The sequence below is a fragment of the Typopeltis vanoorti genome, chromosome 19, assembly GCF_054136105.1.
Source record: "Typopeltis vanoorti isolate ZY-2024b chromosome 19, IOZ_Tvanoo_1.0, whole genome shotgun sequence".
NCBI classification, from domain to species: domain Eukaryota; kingdom Metazoa; phylum Arthropoda; class Arachnida; order Uropygi; family Thelyphonidae; genus Typopeltis; species Typopeltis vanoorti.
The window spans coordinates 16,051,719-16,076,075 of record NC_143567.1 but is presented as its reverse complement, the minus strand read 5'-3'; the positions used below and the strand labels follow the sequence as shown (position 1 = coordinate 16,076,075).

The 24,357-nt window shown below is 35.8% G+C and overlaps 1 protein-coding gene across 1 annotated transcript in view; it reads left to right on the top strand.

The window, feature by feature from the left end:
- Positions 1 to 24,357, top strand: part of LOC150095877 (uncharacterized) — a 710,412-nt gene that overhangs the window by 116,228 nt on the left and 569,827 nt on the right. The window contains exons 12-14 of the mRNA XM_090409554.1: positions 547 to 912; positions 6,211 to 6,387; positions 23,635 to 23,742. Coding sequence (XP_090265680.1) covers positions 547 to 912; positions 6,211 to 6,387; positions 23,635 to 23,742 — 651 coding nt within the window. The remainder of the gene's footprint in view (positions 1 to 546; positions 913 to 6,210; positions 6,388 to 23,634; positions 23,743 to 24,357) is intronic.

The following is a 24,357-nucleotide window of genomic DNA, read 5'->3' as shown; positions in this document are numbered from 1 at the left end:
AAAGTTTGGAACACATTTGGTCATGGACAAGATGTCATCTTGTCCATGACAAGAGTCTTTTTATGTCACAGATATATATATTTATGACAGTTTCACACTTGAAAAGTTGAGAACGTTTAGTACATTCATACTGTTGACAGACCAGGTGTTAGATGATTAACCAGAAACCCTGCTTTGAAAAAATTAATTGGGTCTTCATGAATAAAATGGTTTTACACCAAATAAGGCAAATCTTCCACACTGAAAGACTTGAAAAACATCCATGCCACATTGGGATTTAAATATCACATTAGTAGTAAAGTAAAGATTCTGTCTACTTGACTACAAATATGGATACAATAGTGAATAATTTTTTTTGTATTCTATAATGAATTCATTGTTTTAACCGTACTTCATTAAACAACTGTTAATTTTTATGAAAATGTTATAAACCAGTTAGGATAATTTTTTTTTCTTTTTAGAAGCAGTATTTTATGTTATGTGGATATATGGATATATATATAATGTGGATATATGTAATATATTCATTTGTTGATTTCTTTATAGAACGGTATTGTGGACCTGTCCCACAGATTGATAATGGATTTGCTGTAGCTGCTGTTAATGTTACCTTTCAAGGCCAAGCGGTCTATCAATGTTATGCTGGATTTGCATTTTCCAGTGGTCTTCCAACTGAAAGTATTCGCTGTACTTCAGAAGGTCGATGGGAAAAATTACCAGTCTGTTTAGCATCGTCATGTCCTTCTTTGCCTGAAACACCTCATGCTTCTCAAGTTGTGCTTAATGGTGGTGGACGCAGTTATGGCACTGTGATTAGGTTTGAATGTGAGCCTGGTTATTTTCGTTATGGAGTACCTGTTATTGTATGTATGAGTGATGGACACTGGTCATCCCAACCACCACATTGTGAACGTAAGTCACATTTGTAAGTAAATTTCTTGAAAATAGTTTCCTCAAAAGACAATGTATACATCTCATATTTTATCGTGGACTTCTTTTGGAAAATTTACTGATTGTTAGGCTGTCAATAGAAATACAGTTAATGTAGTCTTGATGATGGCATAAATACAGCAGTAATGATTGTTGAATATGAAATGTACTTGTTGAGTTACTACACCAAAGAAATTTGTTCTTCCAGACATGTTCTTATTAAAATAATTCTCATAAACCTAATTATGATATGAATGGTTAGTAAAACCAGCTATTTTTTTTTCTGTGAATAAGAATGCTGCATTTTTATGATTCAGTCATCCCACAGCATCATCTTCTGCTGTCCTCACATTATCTTGTTCAGCTCAGTAGTGTCATCCATTTTATTTAAACATTTCAAATTGGGGATGGGATGAACATTATAATCATTTACTCGTTGATGAAGTGTTAATGTTAGCAAACAGATGGCATGTGAGATTGGTAGTTAATTGGCCTCTTTAACTTATAACTTGAGTAGCTAGACCCTAAATACCAAGTTTTAGTAATACAGAGCCTTATCAACTTTACCTATAGAAGTTGCTGCAAGATGTTTTTTATTTTTAATAAGAATCTCTGGAGGAGATATAGATGTAATTCATTTTTTAACTTGGGGATATTGTATAAGGTATTTAGGGTCCAGCTACTCACTGAGGAGACCTCAAAAAAGGTTGAAACCGGTCTGGGTAGTGACCCCACCCATAATGCATTGCAATATACATCTTTTAGTGAGATGTGCTTTACATTATGGGAAAATACTAAGAATAGTGATCAGAGCTTTACCCACCTTTACAATGAGTTGCCCTGGTATTGTACCATCTTCAGACTTGAACTGTGTTTCAGGCGCAAACTTAATTGTTTGCATACTTGAGATTAGGAGTTAAATAACCAAGCTTATAAAATTACTTGGTAACCCTAATATATATATATATATATATATTATACTTGACAAGAAATTCAAGAAATTATATTCTTGTTTTAATCCTATATCCAAGTATAAACATAAATGCGAAGTAACTTCACAACTTGTATATAGGGCCATTGATTTCATATCAATTGCCTTCTTGTTGAAAATTTTTTCACTTGGTTATGCTATAAATTTAAGATGCCAAGAAATTATATTCCTGGTTTAATCCTTTATCCAAGTGTAAGCAAACGATGTTTGCATGTGAAGTATCTTCATGACTGGGCTACTTGTATATAGAAGCTAATGACTTCACATCAGTTGCCTTAGCATCTCATAATGCAAAACATACGTCTTTTCAGATATGTATAATGTTATGCATTATGAGAAGGATCACTACCTAGACCATTTTCGACCTTTATTGAGTTCTTATCCAGTTAGTCATACCCAGAAGAGATACCAGTGTTGGAGTAATGCAGAAGTCATATATTACCCATTTATCCATTTTAATAATATGGTTTAAAATCATTCACTGTCTTCACATGTGACACCTTTTGCCTACTTATATATGGGTAATATAGGACTTCTGCATTACTTCATCCTTGGTATCTACTGTGGGTCTGGTTTATCACATCAGTGGGAATCCGACCTCAATAATGGTTGAAACCACTCTGGGTAGTGGCCCTTACCATAATGTATAGCATTATATATCTGAAAAGGTGTATGCTTTGCATTATGGGATATTAAAGCAATTGATGTGAAGTCATTAGCCTCTATATACAAGTAGTCCAGTCATGAAGATACTTCACATGCAGTTGTTTGCTTTCACTTGGATAAAGGACTAAACCAATAATATAATTTCTTGTCATCTTTTATTTAATTGCTTTCTTGTTAAGTATAATATACATTGTACCAAGTGAAAAAACTTTCCATGACTATCTCTTATCCAGAGTATTTAATAATAAGATAAATACACTTTTTTTAATACTTGTGTATGGAAGGTACATGACCCCTCTGCATTGATTTACTTTGGTATCTTCTTGGGTCTAGCTCCCAATATGAGACCTCACTAAAGGTTGAAACTGGCTGGATAGTTACCCTTTCCATTATGTTTTTGCATTACGGGACTAAGACAATTGATGTGAAGTCAGCAGCCTCTGTATAAAGTATACTCTGCGTGAGGTTACTTCATGCTTATTCTTATACTTGGGTATACAATCAAAACAAGAATATAATTTTATGGAAGTTTTTTCACTTGCCTATGCTACTAATTATAGATCGGGTTTTATCCTTTATCCAAGTGTAAACAAACAAAGTTTGCGCCTGAAGTACTTTCAGGATTTGGGAAACTCGTGGTAAAGGTGGTATAAGTTCTCATCATTTTCCTTAGTATCTCCCATAATGCAAAGCACATCTCCTTGTGAGCATGTATAATGCTATGCATTATTAAAGGAAGGGCCACTACCCAGACTTGTTTCGACCTTTATTGAAGTGCTGTTTAAGTAAAAACCTCTCTAAAAATTAGGCTGTTTCCCCAGACCACTCCCTACGAGTGACCAAAGGATCGTCCAACTCAGCAGTGGTTCCACTCAGTGATAGGCTCACCCCACCACCCTCAGCAGTGGCTCTGCACAATGGCAGGCTCACTCCACCACCAGGCAGAGCCATAATCTCAGTGGCGGCTCCGCACAGGCAAAAACCTACCCCCAAACAGAACCATAATCTCAGCAGTGACCCCACTCAGAGACAGGCAAAAACCTACCTCCAAGCAGAGCCTCTCACATCTCAGAGAAAGCAAAGTGGCCTCTAAAAATTAGGCAATCCCCCAGATTATCCCCTACAAGTGACTGAGAGATCATCCAACTGAGTGTTGGTTAAACTCAGTGACAGGCTCACCCTACCACTGAGCAGAACCACTCATATTCCAGAGAAAAGCATCCACCAACAAGGCCCCTCACGGGACACGCCGGAAAACACCTTCCCCAGAGACTCAAAATGCTCTCTCAGGGCAACAACCCATTCCCGAAATCCAGGCTTCCCTCACCGGGAACTGGATTCAGAAGAAGCCGAAGAGAGCAAAAGCTCATATCCCAGGGAAAGCAACCACTTCTGCGCAAAAGCACATCAGTGGGAGCCATACCCAGAAGTGGTGATATTGAGGTGGAAGTAATGGAAAAGTCATATTTACCTATACGAGTAAATATGACTCATCAAAAGGGTGTCACACCCTATTATTAAAATTCTCTGGATTAAGGATAAGTTTATGGAAGTTTTTTCACTTGGCTATGCTACTAATTATATATTGGGTTTTATCCTTTATCCAAGTGTAAGAAAACAAAGTTTGTGCCTGAAGTACTTTCATGACTGGGGCAACTCCTGGTAAAGGTGGTATAACTTCTCAACACTTTCCTTAGTATCTCCCATAATGCAAAGCACATCTTCCTTGCAGACATGTATAATGATATGCATTAAGGGAAGGGCCACTAGCCAGACCAGTTTCGACCTTTGTTGAGGTCTCATCAGTGGGAGCCAGACCCATTCCCTTAACGCATAGCATTATACATGTCTGCAAGGAGATGTGCTTTGCATTAATGGAGATACTAAGGAAATGATTAGAACTTATACTACCTTTTCCACGAGTTGCCCCATTCCTGAAAGTACTTAAGCGCAAACTTTGTTTGCTTACACTTGGATAAAGGATAAAACCTAATATATAATAAGAATATAATTTATTCTCAGGTATAATATATATGAACCTGAGTTAGGTTTATCTTGATGCAAATCATCCTGAAAGGACTATGAAAATAATTTTGAGTTATAAAAATTTTACTTAACATGTCTGCACATTATGCAGAAGACTGAACAACAGTCTTCTGCAAGGCGACTAGTCCATACATGAATGTCCCTTCCTCACTCTTTCTTTGTTGAGATTGAAAACAACACTAGCATGCATTTGTGTTCATACACTTAAATAATTTTAGTGTCTTCATGTGCTGTGGCAGAGTACAATCGTGACTTTAAAAAAAAAAAAAAAATGAAAAAAGTGAACTTGTTTAAACACACCAAAATTGATTTTAGAGATGAAAATTATAAAGAATTGTGGAGAAAGTTTTAATGGCCATGGAATGTGATCTTGGTCTCACACCACTAACAGTAAATGTACTTGTGAAGAATGTCGCTCATATGAAGACACACATACAAAAGGTTTTGCCTCTTTAAAGTTAACAGTAATAATAACCAGGCATTCTGGTGCTATCTTGAAACATGATGAATGAGAAAACAATCATATTCTGTGAAATTTCAGGAGGAATGGCACAATTGAAGAAGATGGCTCCTAATGCCTCAAGGTTTTTAAAAGTCCAAAGAGAATTAGATGACACTTTATCAAGAGACTTATGAAGAGAAGCTAGAAGCTATTGTTCAGTTATCTATTGATATTTTCATAAGGAAGGATGAATGTCCGTCATACCATTTTTTTATTTGTCTATTTTCTCACATTATTCATATTATTACATTACTTTGCATTAATAATTGCATGTTGAAATCTAATTTGTTTTTGCATTCTGTGAATGAATCTAACAGAAATGACCTTGAAAACATGTGCTACTGTATATTGTACTGTTAACATGTAAGCAATAACAGGTGGATTGGGATAAATCTAACTTACCTAAAATTCATGTTACATAAAGGTTTCCAGAATATAACTCTTACATAATTGGGGTTCATCTGTAGTTTGCATATTTTCATTAAAAAACAAAACTATGAAATTAATTTCAAAAACACTTTTCACATGTATTGACTCTGAAATCATGCTCAGAAAATCACAAGGAAAAACCTCTCATATTAGCATTCTGTTTTGAACATAAGAAAAAAAGTTCCACTTGGCAAAATCCTATTTTAAAATTTTTTAAAATGATGGAGGTCACACACACACACACACAGTATTATATGTACAGGAAGAAAGTCAATCCTTCATAAGTGGTACCTGTGAAGAGGAAACAGCCTAGTAGCATGCTCTTCATAATTTGCATTGCTGCAGGATTAATTTATAAAGCAGCCAAAAGTGCATACATAATTGTATATCAGAATTGTGCATACATAATTGTACATCAGAATTGTACATACATACATACATACATACATTGTATAACAACCTGAAAATGTCAGAATATTTAGTTGCTTACAGGTAGTTAGAAAATGATTTATAATTAATATCTCAATTTTATTTTTCTTTTAACTCTTTATAATAAAATGCTTTAGTTATTGAGATCTGTTTTGAAGTACTCAAAGTATGAAGTTGAATATATTGTTGTTAATATAAACATTATTTGTATTGTTAGGTGCGCAGTGCCCAATCCTTCCAGAAATTAAAAATGGTTTTGTAGTGGATGCTTTAAAATCATTTTACTTTGGAGATGAGGCAAAAGTACAGTGTCACAGAGGATATCGACTTGAAGGCAGTTCATTTATTACTTGTGGACCAAATCAGAATTTTACTAATTTGCCAACATGTGTAGGTAAATATAGAGTGTAAATTCATGTTGCATTATTTTAAGTTTACTGAAAACTAAAACTATTCAATCAAACTTCTCAGTTCACTCAGTTACAAATCCACTGTTATAAGTACTTTGAAATTTTATTTCAGAAACTAATTAAATAAAAATTTTTTACCTTTATTATTAAATTGCACCTTTGTGCAATTTAATAATACATTTTCAATTAAAACTTATTTCATATATTTCATCTCTCTCTCTCTCATCCCTCCACACACACACACATCAAACTTGAGAGCTTTCGGAGGTTAACTGTAGGTTAAGTATATAGATATATTGCAAGAAAAAACGGAAGAGTTTGAGAACAGTAATCAAACCTTGTAGACTACTCAGTGGCAGACTAAAGAAAACATTGATTGATTCAGCTAGGGAGGTGAAGTTTTCTGCAAGGATAGAAAAATAAGAACATCATGATGGACACAAGATGTTAACAAAGCAGTTCTGGACAAGAAGAAAGAATACTTGAAATTCCTAGCATGTAATTCAGTAGATGCCCTAAAAGAATACAGAGAAAAATGGAAGAGAGTTAAGCTATGTCTAAAAGTAGCTAAGCAAATGTCACTATTATTATTATTATTAACACCAGATCTCCATGAAGTCAAAAGACCTATCGTGTGAAGCAAACAATGTTACACAAAAAGCCCATGAAACTGTACTTTAAACTTATTCAATGTATCTGCATTCATCACTGACAAGCAAAGCATTCCATTGACCAACCACTCTCCATGCAAGGAATCTACTCCTCATGCCCCTGCTCACACCCTCCTTATACAACATCCAAGTATGATCCTTTGTTCTACTCCTTTTCCCCATTTTATGAAAAATTTCTTCCACATTAACCTGGTTTTCTTTATTTCATGTGGGGGTTTTCCCCCCTTTCCTCAACCATCCCTTTGGACTGGTGAGCCCTCCTAATGAGGGATGAAGTATGTATTTTATGACTATAGATCCGTGTGTGTGTGTGTGTGTGTGTTCACAGGGACAAAAAAAACAGTTTCCAGGCGAAAAAACCCTCTACCTCCATATGAGAACGGCTAATTTACCTTTAGTTGAAAGATACCAGATAAAGTTCCTCATGCCATGGGCAGGAATCAAACCCAGGGGCTTCATCTATACTGACTCAGCTATAGAGACTCTCCCGGTAACTACCCTTTAACAACTTAAATGTTTCAATCATATCCCCCTCTCTTCCTTTTTTTTTAACAAGGCTTTACAAACTGCATTTCCTCAAACTGTCCTCATCTTACAGATCTCAAAAGGCAGTTATGACCTTAGTCAGTCAGTCTTCTCTGGACAATTTCCAACATATCCTCATTACAATGAAAACCAGGGGACCATATCTGTGCTTATATTTCATTATATTTCATAAACCTTATATTTCATTATATAAGGCTTGATCAAAGCCTTATATAATGAAATCAGAACCTCTTTATTTCTACAAGTTAAGGCTATCTGAATCATTGGCATAATCTGATGTAATGTCTTCACAACTTGTGCAATGTGACCTCTGAATTTCAAATTCTTTTGCACCACCACTTTAAGGTCTCTTATCTCCTCAACTTCTTCTAAAATTTCCTTGCCAAGTATATACTTTGCATCCCATTGTTGCCTACCAAAGTTCAGAACATCACACTTGTCAATATTGAATTGACAGTTCCATACTGTTGCCCACTTATATCTCTTCAAGTCCTCCTGCAAGGCCACAACATCAGCTTGATTCCTCATCACTTTCCCAAATTTTGCTTCATCTGCAATCACCAGCAGTTTACAGATGATCTATCCCAATATCATTAATATACAAATTAAATAACAATGATCCCAAAACTGATTCTTGCAGCACACCACTAGTGACTCTCCTATTTCGAGATAGTCCCCCCCCCCCTCCCAATACACAACTTGCCAACACCTATCCAACTCAGTAGCCTATCATCCAATCCTGTCTGCTTCAATTTAGTGACTAACTTATGGTTAAGCCATCTGTCAAAAGCTTTTGTAGAATCTAAGTATACCATTATATATTCATCTCCCGTGTCCAATACGTTCATCATGTTCTTATAGCACATAAGCATGTTTGTAAAATGCAACTTCTCTTTAACAAACCCATGCTGACAAACATAAAGAATACCACTGTTATCAACCCACTTTTTGTATCCTATATCTCACCAACCTCTCCAATACTTAACTATAACTCCAGCTATACAGATTTTCCTATAATTTGTTTTCTTAGCCTTATCACCACTTTTGTGAAGTGAAACAATTTTGCCTTCCTTCCACTCCTTTGGAGTGCTGTTGCACTTGTTAAATAAGTAAGCCAAGACTGATGCTAACTCTTTGGAACATTCCCTTATGACACTTGGTGATATGTCATTAAGTCCTATTGCCTTATTTACATCTAGCTTACTTAACTCCTCATATAACTCTTGCTTGCTCACCATTAAATCTCCTCATTTCATTCTCTACACTTGAGCTTCTGATTTCACATTGAGGATGAAACATTATGATGAACCTCACTGAACACCTTGACTATGTCCTCTGCAGTAGTTATCATCTCCCACTTTCATCCACTAACAGCATCTTACTATAATGATCCCAATGATCATCTACTAACAGCATCTTACTATAATGATCATTCTTCCTTCTGCATGCCACATACCAAAAAAACTTGGCCTGATTTGCTAATTTCTACTCATACTGCACTTTTGTTTTCCTTACCAAATGAGTTGCTCTCCTGGCTTTCTCTTCATGCAACTGATTATTACCATTATTTTTTGTTCATGCAACTGATTATTACCATTAATTGATTATTACCATTAAGCCTCTACACACGTATTACCATTATTTGTCTTGTGCTGCCTCCATAGCACCTTCTTCTTCTTCTTCCATACTGCATCCTTAATCCCTACACCTGCCTTTTTTTTCAGCCTTTTGACCTTCAGAGTACATTCACACATTGATGCTGATATGTATTTGTCAGTTCCCAAGCAGCATTTGTTTCCTTACCCTTCAACTCCTCTTTCCAATCTATAGCTCCAAGTTGTCTCCTAAGCTTGTGATAATCACCAGCTTTATACCTCCACATACATCCTTTCTTCACAGAAGTCTTCATATGGCTAACTACAACCCATGTAATCACTTTATGATCACTCTCACCAACTGGAGGGATGTGTGAAATCCTACTCCCAATTACATCCTGTGATGAAATGATCAGATCTGAAACTCTTGATCCTCACATGCTCTCCTTCACATAGTGCCTGAGATAATTGTCTCTCAAGAACTTGAGAAATTCATTTTCCTTATTCCCAAATGCTATCTCTCTATTTCAATTTATACTATCATAATTAAAATCACCCATAATAATCACCCTTTCCTTGTTCTCTAACCGAAGTAGCTTATGCATTTTTTCATCACCGTCCTCCACATTCCCAGGCCTATAACAACATCCAACTAAATATCTCTTCCTATCAACCTCCACCTCACACCACAGTGCTTCAAACCAATGCCATTATTTCCCTCCTTCATGTCTACCTTATGTGGATATAACTCTCCTACTATCATTAGCAGCACTCATCCTTCCTTATTATCATTTCTATCCTCACGATAAACACTGTACCCTTCCATTTCTATTCTCGTTAGGATGACATGTTAATTCAACCATGTTTCACTTATTCCAATGTTTTTGGGGTGAACAAATTCAATCAGTGAGACAATTTCATCTCCCTCATTTCTGATACTCCTGGCATTTGTAAACAAACACAGCAGTTCATGTTCAGTTCTACAACCAGTCCTACCTGAGCCACTTGTTGGTTGGGTTTTCCCACAACACCTGTCCTTTTCCAGTCATCCTTATTACCCTTACCACACATATATCTGCTGAGTATCAGCTACCCCACTAACATTCAGATCTATTCCATTTCTATGCTGATCATCCCCATACATACATTCAGCATCCACTCCCTCCCTATGGCATGTCTTCCTGTCCAACCAAGCTCACCCCATTTCCCTGTTCCTCTTGCATTCTCATTCTCTCTTCATCTCATGCTACTACTGTTTCCATTCTCAGGCACTTCATTCTCTTCAGTACCTCTCTCTAGATCTTCACTTCACCTCTTACTTCAGATCTCTTGCTTACATCACACACACTGCACTTTCATCTATCAACAGTTTCTCCAGTTCACTCACTCCAAAGCTATTTAATCACAACCTGTCATATCTGTATAACTCTATTCTTTCCTCAAATACATGCCATACACAAACTGACTCCCTTCTCCTTACACAGCTCTGCCAGCATACCATTCATGATTCTCATTCAAGACATGACCATACTTGTTCAAAATTTTCACACAGTTTCACACATGCATTGACTTTTATTTTTCAACCATTCATTTGATTTTGCTCTTACATGTTATTCATTGTTAGTGATCATTGCTTTATTTATATGTATACATCAGTGGCGTCGCATGATTATTTTGGTTGGGTGTGCTGTCATGTTTTCCAGGAGGTGGGGAAAGCTTGGAGACAAATAATTACATCAATAAATTTTTATAATTATTGATTTAATTAAATAATTACATCAATAAACGTCTTTTAGCTTTTTTATGTAATTATTTGTCGATGTAAACTATAAATACATTTTTTTCATTTTGCATTGATTTTAATGATCTTTAATTCTTGGGAAAAAAAGGTATTCAGAATTAATAGTTTTTAACGCAATTTCATATATTAAAAAATTGACCAGCATATTTTATTAAAAAATCAACTAATTAATTAATCCTAAATTAAATTTTTCAGTTTAAAAGCAAAAAAAAAAAAATCATAAAACTAACAAGTAAAATAATATTAAATTCGTATACTTACCTTTTAAAAATGTATTTTTATGTTTAAATTTGTTTCACTATAAATTTACAATTCACACTTCACTCTGTAACTTACTAGACAGAGGGCAAACTAACCAGTCACTGTTCACAAATCAGAAAAAGATGAATCAAAAACAAAAAAACAGGAACATGTGTTTTATTACTGCAGTAAAACATGTGTTCTATGGCTACCCTGCAATAGGCCAACCCATAATAAAATTTTTTACACAGACAAAGCATTCCCAGGGTTGAGAGTGTAAGATTACATATCTCAATCAATTTTACGATTATAATTTGTGGAATTTTTTAATTGATCCAGGGGGAAAGTGCCCCACACCCCTGTGGACGCCCATGACCATGGGATTGCATTTTTATCGATGTATGAAACTTTTGAGAGGGCATAGCACATCAGCACTCATCTTAATTGGTCCAATGCAATTAATTGCAGGATAACTTTGAATATTTCTGCATAGAGCTGGGGAACAATCTGTTTTAGGATTTATTAGAAAACAAAATGAAGGAGAATGCTATATTTGGTTGGTATATTTGAAATACTCAAAGATGAAAATATGTGAACCATTATTTATAAGACATGCGAGAATAGGAAGGAATAAGTGTGAGTAGAAACACTTTCATTAATGGTAAACGAATAATTAATAATTGTCATTTGTGATATGTGTGTCCTATAAGTTGCTGGGTAGAGCAAATTGCACGATCCTATAAATTCTAAACATGAATAAGTGAATTTAAGATGGCATAATTTAAAAAAAAATATTATGAGAGAGAGAGAAAATATTGCAGGAATATATATGGTTTGATGGAGCAGCAAATCATCTCGTAAAATTTGTTGCACATGTTATTTGTATTTTTCTGGTTTGTGTATATTTCGCTCCATTTTCCAAGAATTTATTTTGTTTACTGAGATTCAGTATACTTAACATCTGAACATTATCGGAATTATCCACACTTTCGGGAATCCTAAATTCATTAGTTTTTTTTTTAGTATCAGCGGTTCTTCTGTCTTATCAATCTCACATATGTTAGTATTTTGTTGTAGATCAAAAACATCTTATAATACACAGAATATTAATTTTTATTCAGGAATAGATATTTTTTACTGTCTATTTCCGAAGACTAGAATAAAAATGTCTCTATACCGTTAAAAAATTTCGCAACCTCAACAGATGCTATACTGCATAGCAAGAGAAACATTTAGTTTTTTCTCCTAACATCCACTTTCAAATTTTCAGTTCCAGAAAATATGTGTAACAACTGTTTGTAATAAAGCCATCGAACATAGTAATCTCTCTACTCGTGACAACATTCAATTGGATTGGTTGACACAATAACCAATCACAGCCGCTAGGTGCTGAGTGAACTCAAAATTTAAGCTCACCTAGTCATGCCTTCTCAGTGGTTTAAAAATAATACAACACTAAGAATTTGACATGCTGCGCCCTCTTTACATCTTTTCGAATGGCTCAAAGGTGTATGCATTTTGAAAGCGCACCCAGGCTATTAATGCGAATGTGACACAATGTTTATGCAGCAAAAAAGCACCTTCTTCATGAAGCACTAATACTTTATTATCCTCGTGAGCAGGACACTGAAGCATTAGTACAGTATATTGTGTTCAATTTTAGGAATTGCATGTGAAGTCTGCAAACAATTGGGTGAGTCTTTAACAGGAATAAATGCAAACATATATTATCAGTGATGCTGATATTTCATGGATGAGCACCTCACATCTAGCACACCCAGAATATTTGTCCCTGGTATACATCTTGTTTCATGTTAGAATGTCACATAAGAATTAGTACACCTGGAGAAATTACTTCTTGGTATGAGACCTAATGCAGAGAGTAAGGAAAAGTAGATCAACAAGGGAGGAATTGGAAAAATGTGTGTGAAAGTTCAGCTATGGTATGCAAACGTGATAAAGATATGAATGTCTTTGAACATAGTTATGTATATGGCGAAGGGGTGGAAAAATATTCTTTAGGTTTGGACGTTTTAAGTATGTCTGGGGAGGGAAAAGAGAAAATTCTAGAACAAGACTAAATAGATTGCATATCTAATTATAAGAATAAGCTTGGTGGTAATTTATTATGTCTATACACAAATGCCAGGAGCATTAGAAACAAAGGGTTGAGTTCATTGCTTTATTGAATACGATGTGTCCTTAGATTGTTGGCATTAGTGAAAAATGGCTATCAGAATCAGATATGGTAAGTGAGATCAAGTATAATTGGTATATTATTTTTAGGAATGACAAAAGAGATAGAAGAGGAATGCTACTAATGATATCAGATGACCTAAGTCCAGTTAGGGTAGAAACACAGGAAAACAATGTCCAGTGCAGCAGTGAGTTTGAGTCTATCTGATGTGAAGTGGAGGTTAACAGAATGAAATGTATGGTGGGGTGTTACTACAGACCTGGCAGCTCAGTTGCAGGGGATGAAGAAATGCATAGCCAACATAGTCTTATGGGTACCAAACAAATGATCATTATGGGTGACTTTAATTTTCCAAACATTTATTGGGTAGAAGAGAAATCTCATGATAAGAAAGAAGAGGAATGTATTGAATTGTTGTGAGATAACTTTCTCAAGCAGCATGTGAAAGTAGGAACTTGAGGTCAAAGAATGTTGGATTTGCTCATAGCATCAGAAGGGGTCTCTGTCAAGAATATGGCTATTTTTCACCAATTGGTGACAGTGAACATGCTGTAGTTTCTTGGGAAGTATCTAATTGTATTGATGCTCCAATTAAAACATGTTATATGCTGAACTACAAAGCTGGAATTTAATAAATTTAGTTTAATCCTTTATCCAAGTGTGAGCAAACAAAGTTTGCACCTGAAAGTATCTTTAGGACTGGGGTAAGGTGGTACAACACCAGGGCACTCCTTGCAAAGGTGGGGCAAGCTACCAACAGTCCTATCTCAGTATCTCCCATAATGCAAAACATATCTCCTTGCAGATATGTGTAATGTTATGCATTAAGGGAAGAGCCACAACCCAGACTAGTTTCAACCTTTATTGAGGTCTCTTCAGTGGGAGCCAGGCCCAAGTGGAGATACCAGGCAGAAGCATTAGCAGGTCATCTCTACCTATAGGAGTTGCCAAATGGTGTGCCACCCTTATTTAATAAATTACTCTGGATTTAGAGAAAGATGTTGAAAGTTTATTTTCCACTTGGTTAGAGTATAATAAATTTAGTTTAATCCTTTATCCAAGCGTGAGCAAACAAAGTTTGTGCCGGAAAGTATCTTCAGGACTGGGGTAAGGTGGTACAACACCAGGGAACTCCTTGCACCACCTTGGTGTTGTACCACCTTTAGTAAAACCAAATATATTCTATATATTTGGTTTTACTTTGATTGATCATGAGGTGCATTTTCTTTGCTTTGCTTTCTAAAGCCTGTTTTAGGCTATGGGTATTCTTGTTATGATAGCAATGTCATCAGCAAGGCAAGGATTTGTGCGGATTTGTTGAAAAGGGTTCCTCTAGTATTGATATTTGAATCGCTAATTATTAAAAAGTAGACAAACCAGTGCATCTCCCTGTCTTACTCCATTTTTAAGTTCCATAGGTTCTGAGACACTTCCTTGGATTCAAATTTTCAATGTTGTTTCTTTGAGAGTAAGTGTTACTAATTTTTCCAGGAAGTTAAAATCTCTCATGGCTCTTATAAGTAACATTCTGTTTATTCTATCATAGGCAGTTCTAAAGTCTATGAAAAGGTGATGTGTATCGATACCATGTTCATTACATTTCTCAAGAGTCTGACAAAGATTGAATATTTGTTCTAAAGTGGACCTTTCCTGTCTGAATCCACATTGATAGTCCCTGGTAATTCCTTCAACAAAAGGAGTAGCCTGTTAAATAGGATATTCAAGAATATTTTGTAAGCAGTACAGAGTAGACTTATCCCTATATAATTGGAGCATTCACTCCTTTTTTATGAATGAGACGTATTATACTTTGTTTTCATTCTGAGGGAAGCATTTCATTAATCCAGATTGAGTGCAAAATATTATGAATTGCTTCTGAGAGCTAGCCCTGCATTCTTCGGGAGTTCAAATGGTATTGAGTCTGGTTCAGCTGCTTTATTATTTTTCAGTTTCTTAAGCCCCTCCTCCATCTCAATTAGTGATGGAGGTTCAGTCACTTCTTGGTTGCTACTTGAAGTGACATCAAATTCTTCACTGCCTGTATTTTCGTGGTTTAGCAATTCATCAAAATGTTCATTCCATCTTTGCAATATATCAGTTTTGTTACTTAGCAGGGTTCCATTTTTACTTTTACATAGAGTGCTTCTAAGTTTAAAGTCTTCATGACCTATATTTTATTTAGGGGATCCCCTAAGATGTTCAACATCTCTAAATTGATCTTCCCAGAACTTCCTCTTTTTCTTTTTATGTATCTTTTTCTCTTACTTCCTTGCAATTTTATATTCTTTGACAGTGTTTCTTGTATAGTTTTTTTTTTTTTTTTGTAGCATTTTTTGTAAGCTTCATTCTTTTTTAATGTGGCTACTGCACACTCAGCATCAAACCAATCATTATGTTTTATTTTCTGGGCTTTACCCAGAATGACATTGCCTGAATTTAGAAGGAATTTTTTTTAAAGTGTTCCATTTTGTATTAATATCTTCAACAGTTTCGATATTCTTTTGCTTTAGTTGCACATTCATTTAGAAACTTTTGTTTAGTTTCTGAGTCTTTAAGTTTATCACAGTTAAATGTCTGTAGGCATTCTCCATGAATCTTACGTGCATTTGAGATTCTTGCTCTTAATTTACTTATTACTAAATAGCGGTCTGAATCAAAGTTTGCACCACGATAAGACCTAACATCTAATACATCCGATAGATGTCTTGCATCAATAATAACATGATCGTTTTCATTGAAGGTATTTCCATCAGGAGATTTCCATATTATTTTATGAATATTCCTATGGTGGAATAATGTACTTGCAATAACCATGTTATGCTCAGCTGCAAAGCAGATGAGTTATTATTATTATTATTATTACATCACACCTCCAGGGAGTCCAAAGACTCATCGAAGGAGGGCATCTACTCTACAACTCCTCGTCTCACTACTCCACCAACCTTCATCATCTACCACCAATGCCATCTATCGTCGACTACCACCCAAGGTGGAATTCGTACCCGCAGCCTTTTGGCTGGAGAGCGGATATGCTGACCACTCGGCCAACCAGGCCGACAGTTTTTGTCCATTATCATTAGTTTCATCATGTAATCCTTGTTTTCCAGTTATTGATCTATACCTATTTTCTCTACCAATCTTGACATTCATATCTCCCAATATTATTTTGATGTCATTCACTAGACAAGAGTTATATAAATAATCAAGTTCTTCATAAAAGGTCTCATTCTCATCCTTTTCTTCAGTTCGTGCATAAGTGCTAATTACACAGTAGTTAAAAAGGACTCCTCTTAATCTCAAACTGCAAAGTATTGGTGATTTTGTTTTAAAATCGATAACAAATTGTTTTATCTAATTATTAAATATAAATCTTTTTCAAAAATGTGCTTTGATTTGTGACAACTATAAAAAAGCAGTTGAGCATAACATGGTTATTGCAAGTACATTATTTCATCAGAAGAATATCCATAAAGTAACATGAAAATACCTTCAATGAAGTTAATCCTGTTATTATTGATGTTTATTTCCTAAAGGGCAATCCAGAATTATTATTTCCTTGAGATTTCGTAACAAGAAATTTTTTACGAAGTGGAATCATTAGCCCTACGCCCAATCCCCAACCTGGAGGACCAGGTCCCATATTTATATACACTGGGACTGAGTGGCCTGGATATATCCCCAGACTGGGTGTCCATTTTAGTCACCTTCTATGACATACATGAGCTACAGTGGGAGAAAAAAGCCTCTACACAAAGAGTGGGAGAAAGACCTGAATTTAGAAGGATTTTTTTTTTAAAGTGTTCCATTTTGTATTAATATCTTCAATAGTTTTGATATTTTTTTTGCTTTAGTTGGGTTTCACATTCATTTAGAAACTTAAAGTGTTTCTAAATGAAACAGCTTTTCAGATCCCCTTCCTCGGTCTTTAAAGTTCTGGGTCTAACAATGAAAAAACAAATTTATAATTTCAATTTTTTTTTTTTTTTCAGCATAATATCCCTTAAGACTAATACTTAAGAGAGTCAGATGGAGCCAAATATGGGGAATAGGGTGAATGTTCCAACAATTCATTGTACAGATTCCTTAATTTTCCCATTGCCAAAACACCTTTGGACATGTGCATTGTCCTGATGAAAGATGCTTTTTTTTCTCCAAACTGGGTTCTTTTCTCACAAATTTTTTCATCTAGTCTGGTTAAAAGATTGGAATAATATTCCCCAGTTATTGTTTTATCCTTTTCAAGATAATTAATAAACAAAATGCCTTTAGCATCCCAAAACACCGATGCCAATCTTTCCTGCTGATGGAACTGACTTTGTCTTCTTTGGCGCTGAACAACTGGCTCTGCCCACTGTTTTGACTGCTGTTTGGATTCTGGTGTGTAGTGGTGAATCCAAGTCTTATCCATAGTAAGAAATTGACGAATAAAATCAGTTTTAATTCTTGTTAAAACGCTCCAAGCACTGTTCAGAGATTTTCATGAGAATGCTTTTTTTTGATCTGCTGCGATGAAGCGCAGCACCCATCTTGTGCAAAGCTTTTTCATATGCAAATCTTCATGCAAAATATATCCTTCATATTCTTTTGAAATGCCTATAGTCTCAGCAATTTCACACACTTTTACTTGCCAGTCATCCAATACCATATCGTGCACTCTCGATCAATGATTTCTGGCGTTGTTACACTTTTTGGATGCCCTTCACATGGATCATCTTCAAGGCTGGTACAGCCACGTTTAAACTCGGCAGCTCATTTCTTAATTGTCGAAAATGAAGGAGAAGGGTGCCCATAAACTTTTATGAACTTCGAATGAATTTCTTTTGGCCTTAGACCTTCTTTTACAAAGAATTTTATAACCGCATGATACTCAATTTTATCCGTTTCAAGGGATACAGACAACACATTTGCTTCAGACAGCTGTATAAAACAAACTACTTGATAGAATGACTTGTAATTTCACATGGATGGATGCTTAGGACAGATGTACCGACTTAGAAAAAAAAAATCTTGCTGATAGTGTAGGCAGTACTTGCATTCATATGCAAGTACTGCATATCAGCCATATTCCTGATTACCCTACCTATCTTTTCATTAATCAGCAAATAGCAGTGTCATCTTGTGGTACACCACTGGTTATTTATTTATTTATTTAACTTTGTACTGAGTGAGCAGTGCTACTCTTACATTAGTACTAAAAAGGACTCTGAAGAATGCTGAAGCCTGTACAAAAGAATTTTCAAGAGTATTACCCGACGCCAGTTTGTTTTATGACTAATTTGTTTTATCATATTAGTCATACGTTGGTGGCAACACCACCCCACCAGTGTGCTGTGGTGTTACCACCAACTTAAATCTTGCAGACTCGCATCCCCATATACCACTTTTTGATATCTGTCAGTCAGCCATTCTCTTATTAATCATCCACTGAAGTGGTATTAGTGAGGTCAGTGTTGCCTACACCAGGTTGATAGCACTTAACAAAATGGGCACCCTTTAGTTGAACAACCTCTTCTGCATATGTCACCCTCACACCATCTGCATTTAGTACAGTTATTTTTTCATATTTATTCTTTCTTTTACTTCCAGCATAACAATAGAATTCTTTGCAGTTGTGTTTAGCTTTCATAGCCAGTTTCTTTTCATAATCAGACTTTGCTTTTGTACATCAGTTATGACTCTTCTGACCTTCTGCTTTTAATTTTCGTAAAAGGAGTCATTCATGGTATTCCTTCCACATTATTCTTTTCCTATGAATCTCTTGCTTGATAAGATTATGCATCCATTTGACTCCTACCCTATTTATTCTTCAAACACTTGGGGCACATTCTGATATTGCGTCATTTAAGTATTTTTTCAATGCTTCCCGTGTCCTGTCAATATTCTTCCCATCCATCAACTGATACCATTGCGCTGAATCCAATACACTTCTCAGTTGTTCATAATTTCCTTCTTCGTAGTTCAGCATGTAACCTATTCTGAATGGAACATTAATAAACTTGCCAATTTCCCAAGTGAGTACCCATGATTATCGTTACCAACCAGAGGCAGAATAGTTATATCTTTAACTGTGTCACCCTCTGACACTATAATCAAATCTAACACTTTTTGACCTTGAGTTCCTTCTGTGACTTGCGGCATGAGGAAATTGTCTCGCACTAGCTAAATAAATTCAGTTTCATTCTTCTCATGAGATTTTACTGCTACCCAATCAGTGTTTGGATAATTAAAGGCCCCATTATGATTAATCTTTTTGCACTCATCGTCTTTATTTGGTGATGCCTTTCTTCACCACTAGCTACTGATCCACCAGGTCTGTAACAACACCCCACTATGTGTTTGATCTTGTTAGATTCCCCCTCACACCAGACGGTTTGTGTCTTCAGTAGTTTTTTATAGTGGTGTTTGCTGTAGCAGTCAGAGTCAACTATACTTATTGATTCCTAAAAAACTGAATTTAAAAGCTCTGTTATTCCATAATGAAAATAAATACCCTACATTTTTAATAACAATATTCTGATCATTTGAAGAAATTATATGACAATATCCATGTTATGGTGAAACATATCCAATATGATAAACATTCTTGGCATATCTGTGGAGTGTTGAATGTGATAACACTGTTTACAGCTCGATTATATGAAATTCTGTTGTTTCTTCTGAATGAAATAGCGAAGCAAGGGAAAAATCATTGCTCAAGGAAACAATGGTCACAAGCACTAATTTCAATGGGGGAGGGGTAACATCACTAGTCAATCCTTTATCAATGTAGAAACAGTTTTCTTCCACTACATTTCATCCAAATAACTGCATAACCAAGAGTCTTCATTGCACAACATCATTGGAAACAGATCATTCATGTCAAGTTTGAAGTTCTCAGTAGTAGTATACCATACAGTTCTGATTTATTTTATTATTGTATATGACCACCAATAAAGATGATAATTATTATCTTTATTTCATGCATTATTCTTGTTTTCATTCATATTTTCAACATCATAGCAGTTTTTAGATATAGTAAGAGCATATTGATTTAAAGTGAATTGTATTACTACACACCATGTCAAACTTGTATATTATTATTATTATTATTATTATTATGATTCAGGCCTCCATGGAGTCAAAAGACTCATTGTGGGAGGTCCTTCCTAGAAAGTGTATCATACCATCCTTGAACTCATTGTTCAAGGAGTGGTATGATAGACCATTAGTATGATATGATGGTATGTATAATAGATCAACCTTTCGTGATCTCACCATTTTATCAGGCAATGCATTCCACAGTTCAACTATGTTCAACCACCCTCCATGCAAAGAAACCACTCCTCACCCTCTTTCTCATAACTTCCAGGGATGGTCCCTTGTCCTCGATCCTTCCCCCCCCCCCATTCCACCAAGTGAAAGATCTCTCAGTGTCAACCCTGTAACTACCTCTCAGCAGTTTAAAAGTCTCAAACATATCACCTCTTCTTCTATTTACCAAACTGTGCAGTCCACATTCCCTCATCCGGTCCTCATAACAAACATTGTATAGTCCTGAAACCATCTTTGTTATCTGCCTCTGTTCTCTTTCCACAGTTAATTTATTCCCTTCAAATCCTGGGGACCAAATTTGAGAACAACAGTCCAAGTGCGGTCTGATCAGGGCTTTATACAATGGAATAACAACTCTTTTATCTCTGCAGGTCAGCATCCTTCTCAGTATTGTAGCAATCTTGTGGGTTACCTTCACCACCTTTGCAATATGTTCCCTGAATTTCAGGTTTCTGTCAATCATCATTCCCAGATCTCTTGTCTCCTCTACTTTCTCCAGTACAGCTCCTCCAACCGATTATGCTGCTTCCCATCGATGCATCCCAAATTTCAAGACTTTATATTTTGCTGCATTAAACTGATACCCCATTCATTTGCCCATCTGTCCAGGTTATTCAAATCCTTTTGCAGGGCTGCCACATCTGCACCTTTACTAATAACCTTCCTAGCTTCACATCATCTGCAAACAACTGAATATCCTCTTGCAATTCACTGACAATGTCATTGATATAAAGGTTAAACAATACAGGTCCCAGTACTGAGTCCTGTGGGACCCTACTTGTAACCTTCTGCCTCCTTGATATTGCCCCACCATAAACGGCAGTATATACCTTTCCCTCATCAGTTGCTCTTGTCATGTTATTATAAAAGGCAATCATATTACTAAAGCAAGAGTGCCCCTTAACAAATCCATGTTGACTGTCACAGATAACATTACCCTCATCTGCCCAACACTGTATATGGTCCCTCATTAATTTCTCCAACATCTTAACAACTACTGATGAACAAACTGGTCTATAATTTGACACTCCCAGTCTGCTACCACCCTTATGCAATGGCACTATCTTACTTTCCTTCTATTCCTTGAGTACATAGCAAGGCTTTCATTGAAAAGCCAGGTCAACGGAACTTAGTTCTTTAGTTCATTCTCTCAAAACCCATGGCAAAATTCCATCCAGTCCCACAGCTTTATTAACATCCAGGGTACTCAGTATTTGAAACACACTCTCCTAGCACCTCTAAATCTCGAACCTCCCTGTCCCTCTCATATTAAAACATTCTTCTCCAGGATGAAAATACTCCAATAAAGTGTTCATTGAACAACTCCACTATGTCCGCTGTATCAGTCACTTTATTCCCATTTTTATCCAACAATATCATTCTTCCACAATCATTTCTCCTCCTACTGGCCACATAGTTAAAAAAATTCCCTAGGATTTTCTTTGGATCTTAGGGCAATCTCATCTCATATTCCAGTTTTCCCTTCCTTACTATACTAGTCACTCTCCTGACTTGTGTCTTATATTCTTCATGCATCTTCTCTCCACTCTTCTCCTTATATCTCTTCCATAACCTCTTTTTCACCTGCAGTTCCTGTTTGATATTGTTTGTCATCCACTTTACACCAAATTGTGTCCTCTTCTTCACTTGTGGAATACAGCTTACTATTGCTGCTAACAAATATTCCTTTATAATTTGCCAAGCATTAATGATATTCCTCTTCCTCCAATTCTTCCCTCCACTTCCAATTCCTCCCTCCATGGAACTGCCCCAAGTTGATATCTAGACTATTATAATCACCTGCCTTATAATTCTACATATATTCCCTTTTCTTTGATACTCCTGCATGTCTATTCATCTTTTAAGTCAAAACCACACAGTCACTCTCTCCAACTGGGGGAGTAGATGCCATCTCAGTTATAATCAGCTCTTCTAATACATGTTGCCTAAGACATTTGTCCCTCAAGAATTCTAGAAATTCCATTTCCTTATTGCTACATCTCCCATAACAATCATTCTTCTTGCTCTTTCCAAGCTCAACTGCCTAAACGTCTCCAGTTCCTCACCCTGTGTGTGTGTGTGTGTGTGTGTGTGTGTGTGTGTGTGTGTGTGTGTGTGTGTGTGTGTGTGTGTGCACAACTTGGCATGTAGCAACACCCCACTAAATATTGTCTTGCTCACCTCTACCTCACACCATATGCTTTCAAAACCATTACTGTCACTGTCCTCTAAAGCCACCACTCTTAGAGGACATAATTCATCACTTATCATGAGCAGTAGTACTTCACCACCACGTTTTCCCTTCCTTTTCTATCCTTTCTAAAAATGCTGTATCCTTCTATTCCTGTTATTATATCATCTTCCATCAACCACTTCTCAGAGATCTCAATAAACTTCGAACAGACTGATGCTATCATCACCACCAATTCGTCTCCTTTATTGAAAATTCTGGATACTCCTGGAATTAGTAAGTAGCATAAAAAATGCCACTGTTTCTATACCTATCCTTATCCCCTCCTGACTCGGCATTACCCGATGTTTTTTCCCCTTCTCCCTAGCACTTGTTCCCACAAGAGGCCATCCCTGCCACCATCCACCTTGGTACTTCTAGTTTCACTCCTGCCAAAGCAGATAAGTATCCATGCATCATTTATGGCAGTTATTTTATATAGAGAGGATATGATGTTTGAAGAGTAATTTGTGCGTGTGTGTTTGTGTGTATCTGTGGTTTATTGTCTTGCTTATTATGTTGTGTTTATCATAATTAATGTGAAGAAAAAAAAGTTCTTAAAAGTTATACAGGAATGAACATGTGCTTTATTTATTACGAGCAAAATTAATTTTTGCTTGTCTAATATATTATATTTCAGATATAAATGAATGCTCTGCTTCTTCATGTGACACTGCTTCCACCGTGTGTACCAATACAGCAGGAGGATTTTTTTGCAAATGTAAAGAAGGATTTGAACCAAATTTAGGTGAGTTTTTTTTTTTGTGTGTGTGTTTGTTAAGCAATCCAAGTTTTATGGTTTATAGAAACAAATGGTTTTAATGGAATTTGAAATCCATTGTAGTTTTTGTACATAGTTAGTCAAACGTTGCAGCTCTCATTTCTTCAATACTTTCTAGTCACAACATTCTAATATTAATATTTCTTATTCTATCTTTCCTCATTCTTTTTACCAACATCATTTTAAAAATTTTTCTTGTATTCTACATATGTCTCTTTAACATAACAAGACATAAGTTAAGAATAACACAGATTCATATAAGACAAAATGGACACAAAAAATAAATGTTAATCAAAAGTATGCTTTAGTGGGATCTCACTGTCCCAGAGTAGAGTACTTACACTATTAAAGCAGCTTTACCTCAGTAAATCAGACAGGTTTACCTCACAGATATAATGCTGTCTAATCTAAACTTTCATCACTAGAAAATACACTTCCCAAATATTTGAAGTTTTCACTCTCTTCAAGACTTGCCCATTAAGTCCAGCATTGTTACCTTCTACATTTTCTCAGTCTTCTTATCATTAATATCTAACCCAATATCTTCTGTTAGAAAGCTTATACTTTGGCTGTTCATAACTA